Source organism: Haliotis cracherodii, unplaced genomic scaffold (genome assembly GCF_022045235.1).
Source record: "Haliotis cracherodii isolate W230 unplaced genomic scaffold, xgHalCrac1.p SCAF_4, whole genome shotgun sequence".
NCBI lineage: Eukaryota > Metazoa > Mollusca > Gastropoda > Lepetellida > Haliotidae > Haliotis > Haliotis cracherodii.
In genome coordinates, this window is record NW_027266297.1 from 23,368,474 (window position 1) to 23,382,293 (window position 13,820).

The 13,820-nt window shown below is 37.3% G+C and overlaps 2 protein-coding genes across 3 annotated transcripts in view; one reads left to right on the forward strand and one right to left on the reverse strand.

The window, feature by feature from the left end:
- Nucleotides 1-1,332: 1,332 nt before the first annotated feature.
- LOC139479799 (RWD domain-containing protein 3-like) lies at nt 1,333-3,946 on the reverse strand. The gene is made up of 4 exons (XM_071262678.1): nt 3,862-3,946; nt 2,237-2,697; nt 1,706-1,818; nt 1,333-1,453 (listed from the first exon to the last, which is right to left on the reverse strand). Exons 1-4 carry the CDS (start codon nt 3,929-3,931, stop codon nt 1,333-1,335), a joined length of 765 nt encoding a protein of 254 aa, XP_071118779.1. The 5' UTR covers nt 3,932-3,946.
- A 1,866-nt stretch (nt 3,947-5,812) lies between these two features.
- Nucleotides 5,813-13,820, forward strand: part of LOC139479798 (YTH domain-containing protein 1-like) — a 31,396-nt gene continuing 23,388 nt past the window's right edge. For both annotated transcript variants that reach the window (XM_071262675.1, XM_071262676.1), the window contains exons 1-3: nt 5,813-5,997; nt 12,467-12,562; nt 12,983-13,255. In XM_071262675.1, coding sequence (XP_071118776.1) covers nt 5,961-5,997; nt 12,467-12,562; nt 12,983-13,255 — 406 coding nt within the window. In that variant the 5' untranslated portion in view covers nt 5,813-5,960. The remainder of the gene's footprint in view (nt 5,998-12,466; nt 12,563-12,982; nt 13,256-13,820) is intronic.

The following is a 13,820-nucleotide window of genomic DNA, read 5'->3' on the forward strand; positions in this document are numbered from 1 at the left end:
ATCAACCAAGTCAACATGCCTGACCACCCGATCCCGTTAGTCGCCTTTTACGACAAGCATAGTCACCTTTTACGGCAAGCATGGGTTGCTGAAGACCTATTCTAACCCGGAATCTTCACGGGTCGCATCTGCATGGAAGTGTTGAGTTTATTTCGGGCAGCATCCGTTCGTCTGTACTGGTACGTACTTGGTTGGTGACCCTCTTAGGAGGCATGACAGAACCCTGTGAATATTGGTTTGAATCCTCCTTCGACCTGTTTGATTCTAGGTTTGTCAGCACCGTACCTGTGCTCATGGTTTTCACGAAGGTGGTAAACATCTGGGACCTGCATCACTTCGGATTTCCTCCCACATGAAGCTGGCACGCCGTGATATAACTGAATACTGTTCAAAGTGTTGAAATCAAATCCCTCAATGTCACATGACCTGGTCACCCAAAGGTGCATACAAGATGATTTTAGGAAGTAGCCTAAAAATATGGAGTTATCACAACCAATTACATTAGATTTAAAAAAATTAGCAGTTTCTCAACTTTTTTAAGTTTGGAGTGTGAAAAGAATACATTTACGTTAACAGTATTTGAACTGATAATTGCTTAGATCAGACAAGTGATGTGGTTTGGACAATATCCATTGCTCAATTATATTTTACAGATTCCACTGTATTGATTCTATTGTTTGGTAAAGTATGTATATTTAATGTGACTGTAAAATAGTTCACTGAAGTATAATGTAAGGCTATCAACTGTTTTATTTCAGGTCAACATGACTTTATATTCTTGATTGTCTGAATTTCAAGCATGCTTGTATAATAAAAATATAAGCTTACAAATACAAAGATGTTATTTCTTACATTTCTTTCTTCTCAAATTGACAAGCCAACCAATGGTCAACAGTGTGAGCACAGACCCTTGTCATCCGGGTCAGTGCTCCAGAGTGAGTGAGGTTGTATGCCACTTTTAGCAATATTCCAGCAATATGACAGCGGGGGACATCACAAATGGGCTTCACACATTGTACCCATGTCGGGAATCGAACAAGGGTCTTTGGCATAACGAGCGAACGCTTTAACCACAAGACTACCTGACCCCCCTCTCAGTGCTCCAGATGACTGTTTGAGGCATGATAATTCTCATTGGCTCAGCAATTCCAGGAATATCAAGGCGGGGAACACAAGGAATGGGCGTAACACATTATACCCATGTCTTGAATCGAACCTGGGTCTTCGGCATGACAAGCGACCGCTGTAAGCACCATGCTACCCCACTGCACCTTGAATGAGTTGCCTCCTCATCATCTCTAATAAAAACCCGACCAAATGAGACTTTTTTTGTTACGTAAAACCTTTTATTGTCTGTACATAGTTAACATACAGCCCTTCCATCCTGTGCTCATCAAACAATGTCTTCACCTCCTTCAATGATTCACATTCAACAACTGAGAAATCTTCAAATCTGAAAAAAGATACAATTTCAACCTTTTGGTAATTATGTAAACCTCATTTTAGTTCTAGAGATGTTAATAACAACATACAAATGTACACTTACATTTAAAATTAAAAATTATACTTGCCCTAAAATCAAGCATACAACGTTGGACTTGTTTGGCATTCCTGCACCCCTGACAAATCTTTTGAAAATCAATCTGCCATAAATTATTTGACACGAACATGTTACAGCGTGAGATTCTGACGACACTTAACGTACCTAGCATTTGCTGGCAGCGATGTCTCACACAACACAGACATCATCTTCTCCTTGCAGGGATGGCCGCGGGAATCGACATCAATGTTCACAGACTTGTGACGAACCATGTACTCCTGAAATAAATATTGTGTAGTTTAAAGTTGATTATGGAGTAAGAAATAAAAATCTGTTGTAGAAATATCAATTTGCTTTATACACTAAAAACATTTCCTCGTGTCACATGTCAATATCTCATAAGACAAAGGCCCAGTGAAAATCCGTCAACCCATGCTTGTCGTTAGCGGCGATCAACGGGATCGGGTGGCCATGCTCTGTGGCATGGTTAATGCATGGAATCGTATCCCAATCGCATAGATCGATGCTCATGATGTCAATCACTGGATTGTCTGGTCCTGATCATTTACCATTTACAGACCACCGTCATATAGCTGGAATATTGATGAGTGTGCCTTAACACAAAAAACAACAATATAACAAAGGGAAACCAAAGATTAAAATAGAAGCCACAAAAAGAACCTGACAGTTGTCTACCTTCAAACTGGATGGGCTTCCTTGCAGCAGGATCAGAATGAGTCTGTTCCAGAACACCAGTCTTCCATCCAAGCCGAGCTCGGCTGTCCACCTCCTGATAGTTTTAACATACTGAGACTTGGCCCTCATGTGATCCAGATGAAGCATCAGTGTCACCCTCCCGGGCTCCTGGTTCCTCATGGAGCCACACGCATCATCAGTCGGATGTAGCGACAACGTCGACAGTTTGTCTTGAAGTAAAGATATCAACTCAATCAACATTGGACTGCCAGAATTGTCCATGGCATGCTGATTGGCAGTGTCCCGCAGAGTTTTGGACGAACATCTGTTCATGGCTGCACTGAGAATGGACACATCTGGAGGTGTGTTGGGGTAGGAGGGTGTGATGTCCAGCACAACCTTCACATCTACACCATCATCTCGATGAAGCTGGACAGTCACTTGGGTGTCCTTTTTGTCCCCTGTGTATATAAAATGTAAGTCAGTTCAGGTATACATACACTGTGACAATAAGCAGTGTAAGTATTACCTTAGATCATAGCAGACCATAACTCTCTGTTATATCAGTGTGACTAAAACAAATATTCATGAGTTCATTTCTAACACAAATTAACGAAAATTGGAGTATAGATTAAGAAAACATCCTGGAAAACGTGCATAATTGCCATAATTTACAGAACAAACAGGTGTAAGTTTCAAGAAAATAACGCTAAGATCTATACTGGCGGGCATGTTTACATTTTCATTCCAAACATGACATGATATTGATTTGAATCTTATATCACAAACAATTCTCATTATCAAACAAAGTCTGTATCAACCAATTGGAAATTAAAGAGGATTCAGCTCAAATACTGCAAGAAACCAGTCCTAAAGCACTGTCAGTAATGTAACATGCATCATGGGAGCAATGTTAACAAAAACAAACGCAGCGTCATTTTGTCACTTTAGAAGATGCACTTCTGGAATTTTCTCAAAATGACTTTTGTGTGTGGATTAGATGTTTTAAGAAGACTACATTATTATCATTATCACGGAGTCACGTGCACATAATTCTATAGTCTGTTTCAGACTGCCATCATTGGACTTTGAATAGATGTGAACTCTTTTGTTGAATTTATCTCCTGTAAACTTGTTGATAGGACTCCTTGTGACTGAAATACTTAAACCTCAGGTTGGGCGATCGGTAGTTACTTGATATTTCAAAAACAACAGTCTGTGAAAAATTATATCCTTTTCTTAACAGGCAAATAGCCGTTTTCTCGCATTTCCGACAGTACTTTAGTAAGAATGATATATTGCAGAGCAACAATCATCCTTTCAGTAGGCAACAGGTTATCCTGTTTGAGCTTGACAACTGTTTACACGAATAACACTAAAACCGCTCTGTCAATAAGTGTCTGTGTGCAATAATATTTTGCAGGTCGCAGAAATTATCATTAACATAATCAATATCCTCTGATCCGTTCATCATCAGCTGTTTCACATGTTGGTACTACGGGTACATGGTGACACATCAGCTGTTTTGTGACACAAAAACAGCTGATGTGATGATAAACAATTGAAAAACGATGAACGGTGAGGTTTTCACGGTAACCACAGCCAACATAAAATCATTCATCAACCATGTACGATTTTCAGCTCTCCAGGCAAACAGTAGATAGACTTCAAGGCAAGAAGTTCGTCCTCTTCCATTACGGAGGGTCCACTGTGTTGTCTAAGGGAAACTACTCTTGTCCATTTTACCATGCAGTATGCTCCTTACAGCGACAACAGCTGATAAACAAAACTATTAATATATCAAAAGGTGTTGAATGGAGCTTATGCTCATCGGTCGGAATGAATATTCCCTGCTTATTTACGCCTCGTATATAATACGATACCGACTTTTGCCGAGTGCCCCAATCTTGTTTTTTCAAAAAATTAACTTCACTTTTCATCTGCCAGGGCTAAGGAGAACATTAAATTTTGAGGGAACTATTAAATTGTGGTTATTTAAAACAGTTGTTTATCACAGATGTTAGTATGAGCGATTGTAATCATTGATTGATCGGTACCCTTTATACGTGAGGAAAGTATCAGTTGTATGTGCACTTAGTACATTTTGCGAAAAGAATTTAGACTTTGGAAAATTCAAATCTGATCAAAGTGGGCAATTTGACATGTAGCATCTCTAAAAAACACGAAGTGTCTCTCACCCTTAATTACCATGGATTGCTCGATTAGCACAAACAATTCATGAAATAACTGATTTCCTATATTAGCGGTCCTCTGCCGCCTGAGACTATACTTGAGGTGCCATTGCGAAGTTCTGTTCTGAAGGAGAACTATTGTGTTGAAAGTACATGAAACTTTCCAAATGGGGCTGAAATGGCTTAGGTTGATAATTTAAATTGCTCTCACCTCCGGAGTGAATGTTCACTGCCAGGATTTAAATGAATTTTGTTTCTTAAGTGACAAGCTGATAGTCTCTACATCAAGATAAAATATTATAGTAGGCATACCATCGACCATGTAGACGCATTGATAGAGATTGCAATGCCAAAAACAAAAGCACCCATACATCGATAAGCACATGCATACACACGCACACACACACACACACACACACGCGCGCAAAGACATACACACACACACACACACACGCACAGACACACACACACATACATACACACGTGCACGCACCACTGAAGGTAAGTGAACGATATTGTCTTCAGATCAGTACTTGATATATCTACAGTTCAGTGCAGAACATGTCTGAGTGAGTGAGTGAGTATAGTTTTACGCCGCTTTTAGCAATATTCCAGCAATATCACGGTGGGGGACACCAGAAATGGGCTTCACGCATTGTACCCATGTCGGGAATCGAACCCGAAGTATGGTAATTTTTGTCATTGTCGGTAGGCATATTTAAATAATTATATCTAAATTTATAGGTTGCCAAATGCAAAGTTGCGGTTACTACACTATTCAAAGGATGTGTGCAATACATTTCGTGCAGAAAACACGATCGAAATCTACAAAGAGAATGTAATATAAGTATCGGGGACACCAGAGAGGTAAATCTACCTAGCTCTACATTGAAAACACAGTATGTTTAGAAAAGTTTAACAACAACAACAACAACAACAACAACATCAACAACAACAACATCAACAACAACAAATATATTTTGTTAAGTGAGTCCGTTTTTTCATGTATTTACACCAGACGGTCCCGGTCAGTTTCAACAATTTAAACATCCGAAATAAGTACGATCCGACAATTGCAATCGGGCGTGTTAATAACTTACAAGTGAATGTGCAAATGTTGTTAGAGGATGCATAGTGATTGACTGTTTCTACATTGTAACAGTATATTCAAAAAATAATTATTGAATGCTTATTTGCTATATTTATCAAAACATAACGTGAAAATGGCATATATTCCATCGATCCGATCATAATTTGAGTTCCAAATGACAAACTTCAGTTGTAACAAACGCACGTGCTACAATCGGAACTGTTGAGCAACAAAGTCTACGAAACGAGATTTTCCGACTGCTCCCGGGGGCGGAAGATGCGCAGTGTTCGACTCGAAGATATGTAGCCGCCATGTTTGCTTTGTAATAGTTAGAATCGATTTGTCGACGAATAACCAAATTGAAAACTACAACAAGTGATTTATTATCGTTTGTGTAGATAGTCAACGAAGATACACGCCCTACGTTGATGAAAAGCTCATTATGAGCTCAGAAGGAACTCGAGATGTGGATGCTAAAGGTAGCGAATTTTTCCCGAACCTAAAGGTTTAGGTCTAATTTCCAAGTTAATCCCTAATCACGTTATTTATCGTATGCTTTAAGACTATCATACTTGAAATACAACAGTGGAAGGTGTCAACCTCTACGTGAACACATTGACGAATGTTTCAACCATCCACGAACGTCTTTAGCCTACACTCTCAGTGTGTCAGGGATTTATCTTTAGGGTTACGTTTTAATGGCATCGGAGTGTATTTATCAGCAGCGTTAACCCTCATGGTGCCTGGACGTCAGTCAGCCTGCAAACCGCTCAGTGCCGCACTATGCTGACGTCGCGGTTACAAAAACGTATACATTGTATCAAAAGTGTTGCAACGTCTTTATTTCTTCACACAATGTAACCAAATTGTATAACATGCAACTTGAGTTGATTGTCTTTCCAACAGTTTCTAAAGTCACCAAATCCAAAAGATCTATGCACTGCCCAGCCTTCGATAAATGTGGTGGTATTATAAGTTTCCTACTTTTCCACATTAATCGTAATATGGACGCTCCCGAATATGGCAAGCAAAGTCAAGTAAGCGCCCTTGTTTGAAATCTAAATGACCAATAATTCATATCATTGGCAAGTACGTGTCCTAACAGTGATAGACATATGATATTTATGTTGAAGTACACATTCACTGAGAATTTTCCGTGAGTTATATTTACCGATAAAAAAACCCGATGAAATTGTGCGTGTTTTTGACGTCAAAACAAAATTGACGGAAGTGGTCGTGATTAATTCATACGCAGATCGTTTCAAAGATTATGTCACAAAACGAATGACAGTTTGGAATGTATATCGTGAAGAAATCCCAGTTACGTCCATGTATGTTTCAATGACCGTGCTCTTTTATTAGCGATAAAATCAACTTCCGGGTAATTGACATCGTACATTTTCAAAGGACAAAATGTGAAAGATCGCTAAACAGCCCTGACAATACTCAAATTGACATCGCTCAATATCGGGCATCATTGTTATTTCTTAATAATTAACAAGATTATACTAACGTAATACCACCCAAGAGTAAGTACATGTAGATTCAATCAAAACTGTTGAAACGTTTTCATGGGCAGCAAATCTATTCAACAAACCTATTTTCGATCACTCGCAACTCGGGCGCCATATGTCATTGTTTCACTATGAACACCAGAAAACATACATCCTCGTATCAGCTCGTATTTCGCACTTGGCTGCCTAACTTAGACCTTTGCTCAAAATATACTTGTATGGCCAGTCCATGAAATACCACTTTTTCTTTCATTTATTCATTTGATTTATAAATACGACTTTAGAAGTGTATTTACACCTATAGCTAGGTATGTACATGTACATTAAAGGACATACGTGATAGTTTATTTCCACTAGTTTCCCATTCCATCCCATTCTACTGAAGGAAAAGTTTGAAATAGATAATGATCGTAGGTCAATGAAAGTAATGGAATTATTTGTCATAAAAGGAAAAATATATTCTTGGTATTGAACTCCGAAAATTTAACCAGCAAAATCTTACATAAAAATGGTTTATTATGTCTTTCCTTTTTTTTCTTAATTTTGGCCTAGCTAAACAACAGCTTGGAGGGAAGATATACAAATTAAAATGGTGAAAAAAACCCACAAGAATGTATTGATTTTGCTCTTAGACAAATATTTATTTAAAAAGAAAATCTATTTCATACCTAGGATAAAATACAAAGTAGAATCTAATTACTACTATATGTCACTGGTCGAAGTATTTGGTAATTTAGATAATGCAGAGTGAAAAAAGACATACATATAACTATATAAAACATCAAAACGAAGTCACATTTACACTAAAAACGTTTTGTCTTTCAGAAATTGATTATCTATTTATTGTGAGAAGATCTAATTACTTTTACTGTTTATGTTATAAATTGAACCATTCGAGATTCCAATAGATGAAGCTAAAATATTTAAAAATCTAGGTGGTTTAATATTGGATCCATTTTGACAGCTTTCTCACTGTACTCAACTAAATGCATATTATTTTTTTGGAATATCAAGCCTTCAAACATATATGAAAAGCACATGTCAACATACCAAAATTAGAAAACTGCGCCAAATATTCTAACACTGTTAGTCAAATGATAAGCGGTATCATTCACACGTCGGTCGCCGTAGACATTTTCCAATCGTGATGTACTAGATATGCTTTCTAGTTCAGTCAAAGAGAATATTGTTATTTGGAAAATGAAACCACGTGTATCCATTATACAACCACAACATTAGATCAGCTGTTTCAAGTGACGTCATCCACGTCACAACACGCGAGGTCAAATCACGTGCACCTGTCCAGACGACAAATTCACAGAGGCGGGAAATCACCGACAGTCTATTAGCCTATTTGAATAAAATTGCAGATTGTAACGAAATAAAATTAATTGTACTCATTGCTGACATTTCAGATGACATATCAAATAAGAGTTGAAGACTTCCAATAGATTATCATACGTTAATCGAGAGTACAGTGTACATAAATAATTTGTAAATCTAATATTATTTTTTGATCTAATATCCATAGCAGAATGTTTGAAAACGAGCTATAATATAATCCATTTTCTGAAGAGATTAGTAATGTGTATTTGATGATATATATGCATACACAATTGGTTATCTTCTACAATCACAACATGTACTATGTACATTAGACTCATGGAAAATACTATTTCAGCAAACCAATCACACTGCCATTATCACAGTTTCAATGAGAGGAAAAACAAATCGAAATTGAACTTAAAAGCACAGCGTATCCATAAGCGGTTAATCCAAATACAAAAAGGTATTGATGTCATCATTGTAGAAGTTATGTTGATATTTTCAGTAGTTGCATTATGTTTGTATCGCGTGTACCATCGACAGAAACGGGGCCTGAGCTACCACTTGTGGAACCGACCTTGACACAATTTGTTTACAATATGGCGTCGACTCACGTTAGATGTCGTGGCCACACTTCTGAAATCTCCATTTGCGACAAAATGTGAAACAGTTAGGGCAACTCACTCACACGGTCAGGTAGTTTGAGCAATCACACATGACTCTTAGTCATTTCATATAAAAAAAGTAACAGTTATTTGTCTGAGCGGGCAAGTATGTAGGACAACCTGTAAACAAGAAATCGCGGCACTGCTATGATGCGAACGTGCCCTGTCGATCACTTCGGGCTTGGCCATTCAATGTTTAGGTTTTGATCATGAACCTCCTGCCCATAAATATACACAATACCAACTTAATATTAACGATTATAGCTATCTTTCCATATCTTTGATTTGAATATTTTCTGTAATTCAGCACCATAAACAAAAAGACAATCTGCACTGTCGGTTGGTATGTAGCGCCGTGCTAAATCGCCATGACACACAGTCGATAAACATATGCAATACTTGGAACAAAAGACTACCGTGGCCGACTAAACGTTAGTACTCTTACGCCAATAACTGTACAGTGGGGACAAGTAAAACATTTCTGATCAGCCCGATCAGATTTCTTTTTCAAATTTAGCTGTCAGATATAATAATAGTTACGTGTATGTGACATGGGTGCATAATAAACATTGCCTTCATTCGCTTCGTGTTCAAACATGGCAGAAAAAGATCGAGAAGCGCGGTAACCACATTACTAATCTCGCCATATTTCGCAATCCGTAGCACTGCATAAAATATGAGTTACACGATATTAAAGTTGAGATGATTAGGGTGATGATGGTTATAAATTCATTCAATGTACGTCATAAATGTAATGGAAATATACACTGTCGTTTTCTCATGTGTACCGACCATTCCGCCATTACCGATAGTCGATAAAAGTATACAAAACGTGTAAAAAGACTTGTTCATAAGGAGTGAACAGAATTGTATTTACGTGAATAAGTATACAGTTGGGAAAAATATGTCTTTCTGATCACTCAGGTCATATTTTTTCTTATGAACAAGGATTTTGTCTGAAAATATTTACGTGTATGTGACATGGGTGCATAATCAAAATTCGCCGCCATTCGCTTGGTGTTCAAACATGGCAGAAAATGGCCGAGAAGAGCGGTAGCCACTTTACTAATCTCGCCATATTTCGCAATCCGTAGCACTGTATAAAGTATGAGTTACACGATGTTAAAGCTAAGATGATTTGGGTGATGATGGTTATAGTTTTGACTTTGCGCACTCAGTGTTGAATATCAAAATTCACAGTTTAAAAGGGGCATTTTCTCTGGACCATATATGGTCCCCTGGCACTATGCGGGTGTGAAAAGTGAAGGACCATATATGGTCCCGTGGCACCAAGAGGGTTAAACATTGGCACTGGTCCTGTAGTCCTTGCCAAACTGCCCAATTGTTATTATAATATAGGACTAGTGGAAATTTGCCATTTTGTGGGGGTTGACCATATAATTATATATATATATCATAAGGAATGGTGGACTGATAATGTTAGTTTCTGTCACTGCTCAGTGTTTCAGGTCAATACCCTAACATAATTACTTTTGAAGGACTTTTGTGTTATGACTCACCTTGAAAGTCCCTAGAAATGTGCATTGCCCTAAAAAGAGTTTTCTTTTAAACCTAGTTACAGACTTGAATTTAGAGCATAACAATGTCAACAGCTTGTGGTAACATCTATTTTGCAAATGTTTTTCCAATGTTGAACCTTTTCACGACATTATATTTTTTTATCCCACTGATTACTCTAAATCTTCAATAAGGGTTGGCGTATCTGGACAACATATTGCGAAGAGCTATTACAGCAAGCATATCAAAACGTGTTTTACTTTTGCTCATTTTCATTATTATGTGAAATACTTATCTGAAAATAATGTGCAAAACTGACTCTTATACATGTAGGAATTATTAAAAAATCACAACATAACACCTTGCTAATAGAGATATTGGTGTCACATGACTTGTTCTCTTAAACAACATCCAACAAGATCATGATAGTGCAAATTTTGTTCAGATATTCACTCTTTGCTTACCAGTATGTGGGCTCTCATTCCTTCTCGCAAATACAATTTTGCTCTTTTTTTCCTCATGTATAACCTGAATAAATAGTAAAATCCATAGTAAATAGTGTGGATAAATTGTTGTAGGGGAATAATTGTTTGCATGATTAGCAGATGACAAATTGACATAAACATTCTGATTCTTTATGAATAAAATATATGAATCTGATATTATAATTAAATGTATTTTGTATAATTGAAGAGGTGCACATGATCACATGGTGTTTGGTGATTGGGATTACTTGGTACAGTTAGTCAACTTAAAAGTTTCTATTTCCACTGTTTCAATTCCCTCTGTTCATAGTATTACAGAAATATCGACAGTCTTTGATTAATTTCATATCTGACATTTAGTTTTAATATGCATGAACCATTTATAAAAGCCAATGTTATAACAACACTATGCGTAACTACTCAATGCAGCCTTAGCAGCCTGCATACCTTCATTTCCTGACAAACTTGGGTCTTATTTTTAGTCTTGAAAAGGGGAGGGGTGGTCGGGTAGACTAGTGGTTAAAGGGCAAGTTCACACGGAAATGAACCTTTTTTTCTTGTACTTTTTCCACATTAAAAGTGTTAACATAGAAGTGTCATAGACAAAAATATAAAAACATCATATTTAATTAACATATTTTTTGCACTAAAACGATTTATATTTTTCACATTTACCAAGTGTTCTATTTCCATAACAAAAACACCATGGCTTATGTCCCTTGCAATATGACGTCATTGGTGCCAATTGATAAACATTATGACGTCATCATGCTTTGTTAGAGCCGCTTCACGTGATGTAGGTACAGTTTTGTGATTCTAGCATCTCAGATGCCAGCCAGAATTGTGTTATGCTGAGTCACCACTGCGCCGGAGTGTGTCGTAGACCATGTTGTTTTACCGCAAACTGGTCCTTGATATCTTTTGCGTTGAGAATAGACAGGGACCCAGTTGAATTGGCACCAATTACGTCATAATCTAAGGGGGATAACTCAGGCCTATTTCGCTCGTAAAACGAAGGCCTCATAACGGCATATCACTTTCACACTATTGTGAGCTTCCTACTTTCACTGTGAAAAAAAATGAGTGTATATTTTCAAACACAGATACTAACTAATTCTAAAATTGCGTTTTGTTTAGAAAAAGAAAGAAAGTGATTTTTGCGTGTACACTTCCCCTTTAAAGCGTTCGCTCGTCACACCGAAGACCCGGGTTTGATTCCCAACGTGGGTACAATGTGTGAAGCCCATTTCTGGTGTCCCCTGCCGTGATATTGCTGGAATATTGCTAAAAGTGGCGTAAAACCACTTGAAAAGAGGGATCATTGTCTTGAAAAATTCTTTTGTATATCTTCAGTGTAGTAGCTCAAGTTTAAAATTCAACCGACAAACGTTTTTCATTTCTGCTGATGTGTTAATCTTGATATTTCTCTTCAATTTGCAGGTGGCGATAGCTTTGTAAATGTACTGGATGACATCCTTGACCTTGATGGCAATGTAGGAGAGGATGAACTGACAGCAGAAATAAACCAAGAAAAAGGTAATGAGTCCTTTGTTATCTTACACAAATTACAGTTACAGGTACACACTGTAAAAGCCTGAAATCATAGTATGTTAGATCTCATTTTCATTTTTGATGTTTATTTTTTACTTCGAATTGCATAGGATAGCAAGATTTCTGCAGTGTGGAGTTTTAATCCCCATGTGGATTAATCTTGTAATGTCCCTGTTTCTAGTAAGTCTGCAGATTTGTTGGAAAGCTGTTGCCATTACTAGTTAAACTGTGAAAATAAAGCACATATGATATTTATTTTTCAAAGTTTTTTGCACATGGGTTGATTTGATATTTAGATGTGGCATTAAGATAGGTATACCATCAAGATCTAGGCTTAGATGACTTAACAATTGATGATAAATCGTAATAGTTTAAACATTAAATATTGACACTTTTATCCTACAGAGGCATCTGAAATTGCAGTGGAAGAGAAAACAATTGTCAAAGCAGATCAGACTAAGAAGAAAACAGTTGTAAAAAAGACAGTTGTCAAATCCAAACCAACCACAAAGAAAGTGGTGAAAAAAACAGTTGTGAAGAAGGAAGGGTCTGCTAATTCTGCTGTAAAGAAATCGGCCACACCCTCAAAGACAGTTCCAGCCAAAACTGTCAAGAGAAAATCTACTCCAACTGAGAGACCTGCAGTGTCCAAAAAGTCAGACCCGGGAGACCTTGCCAGTAAGCAAACTAATAATTTTACCATGCTTGGTGCTCAAGTACATAATTTGCACCATTAGAGAAAGGTACAAAATATACAAAGAAGGCAAGGCAAGGCTGAAACAGGAATGCTTGAAGTTTGTGATGGAATTTAGCTGCTACTGCTGATTTTTCAAATGACTACTGCATGTACTAGTACAACAAAAAGATTAGTGACAAAAGAGATTACTGACACAAGAGATTACTGATAGAGAATACTGACATAAGAGATTACTGACATATCAGATTATTCTTCCTTGGTCCTCTTCCAAATAGCCTTTGGGAATTCTCTTTACATGTGTCTTCAGAAATCCTTCATCATCTCATGTTGGTGATGTCAAGGTTATCTCTGATGTTATTGTGAAACATTCATTTACTGTCAATCACTGTTGCACTTTTATTTTTACAATGCTGAGACTTTGGGTAATCATGGTAATTGTTTGTTCTTAAGAAGTGGTCTTGAAATTGAATACAGACAAGGTCGGAAAGTAATGTTTTTGGGGTGGAAGTACTTGGTGGTACATCAATGCTTGAAGCTTTGAGGAAA

Coding starts and splice junctions, on each gene's coding strand:
- LOC139479799 (XM_071262678.1), bottom strand. CDS start 3,931: ATGGAAGAGGACGAACTTCTTGCCTTGAAGTCTATCTACTGTTTGCCT. Junction 2,698..3,861: donor AGAGCTGAAAATCGTACATG/GTTGATGAATGA, acceptor TTATATACACAG/GGGACAAAAAGGACACCCAA. Junction 1,819..2,236: donor GAAGCCCATCCAGTTTGAAG/GTAGACAACTGT, acceptor TATTTATTTCAG/GAGTACATGGTTCGTCACAA.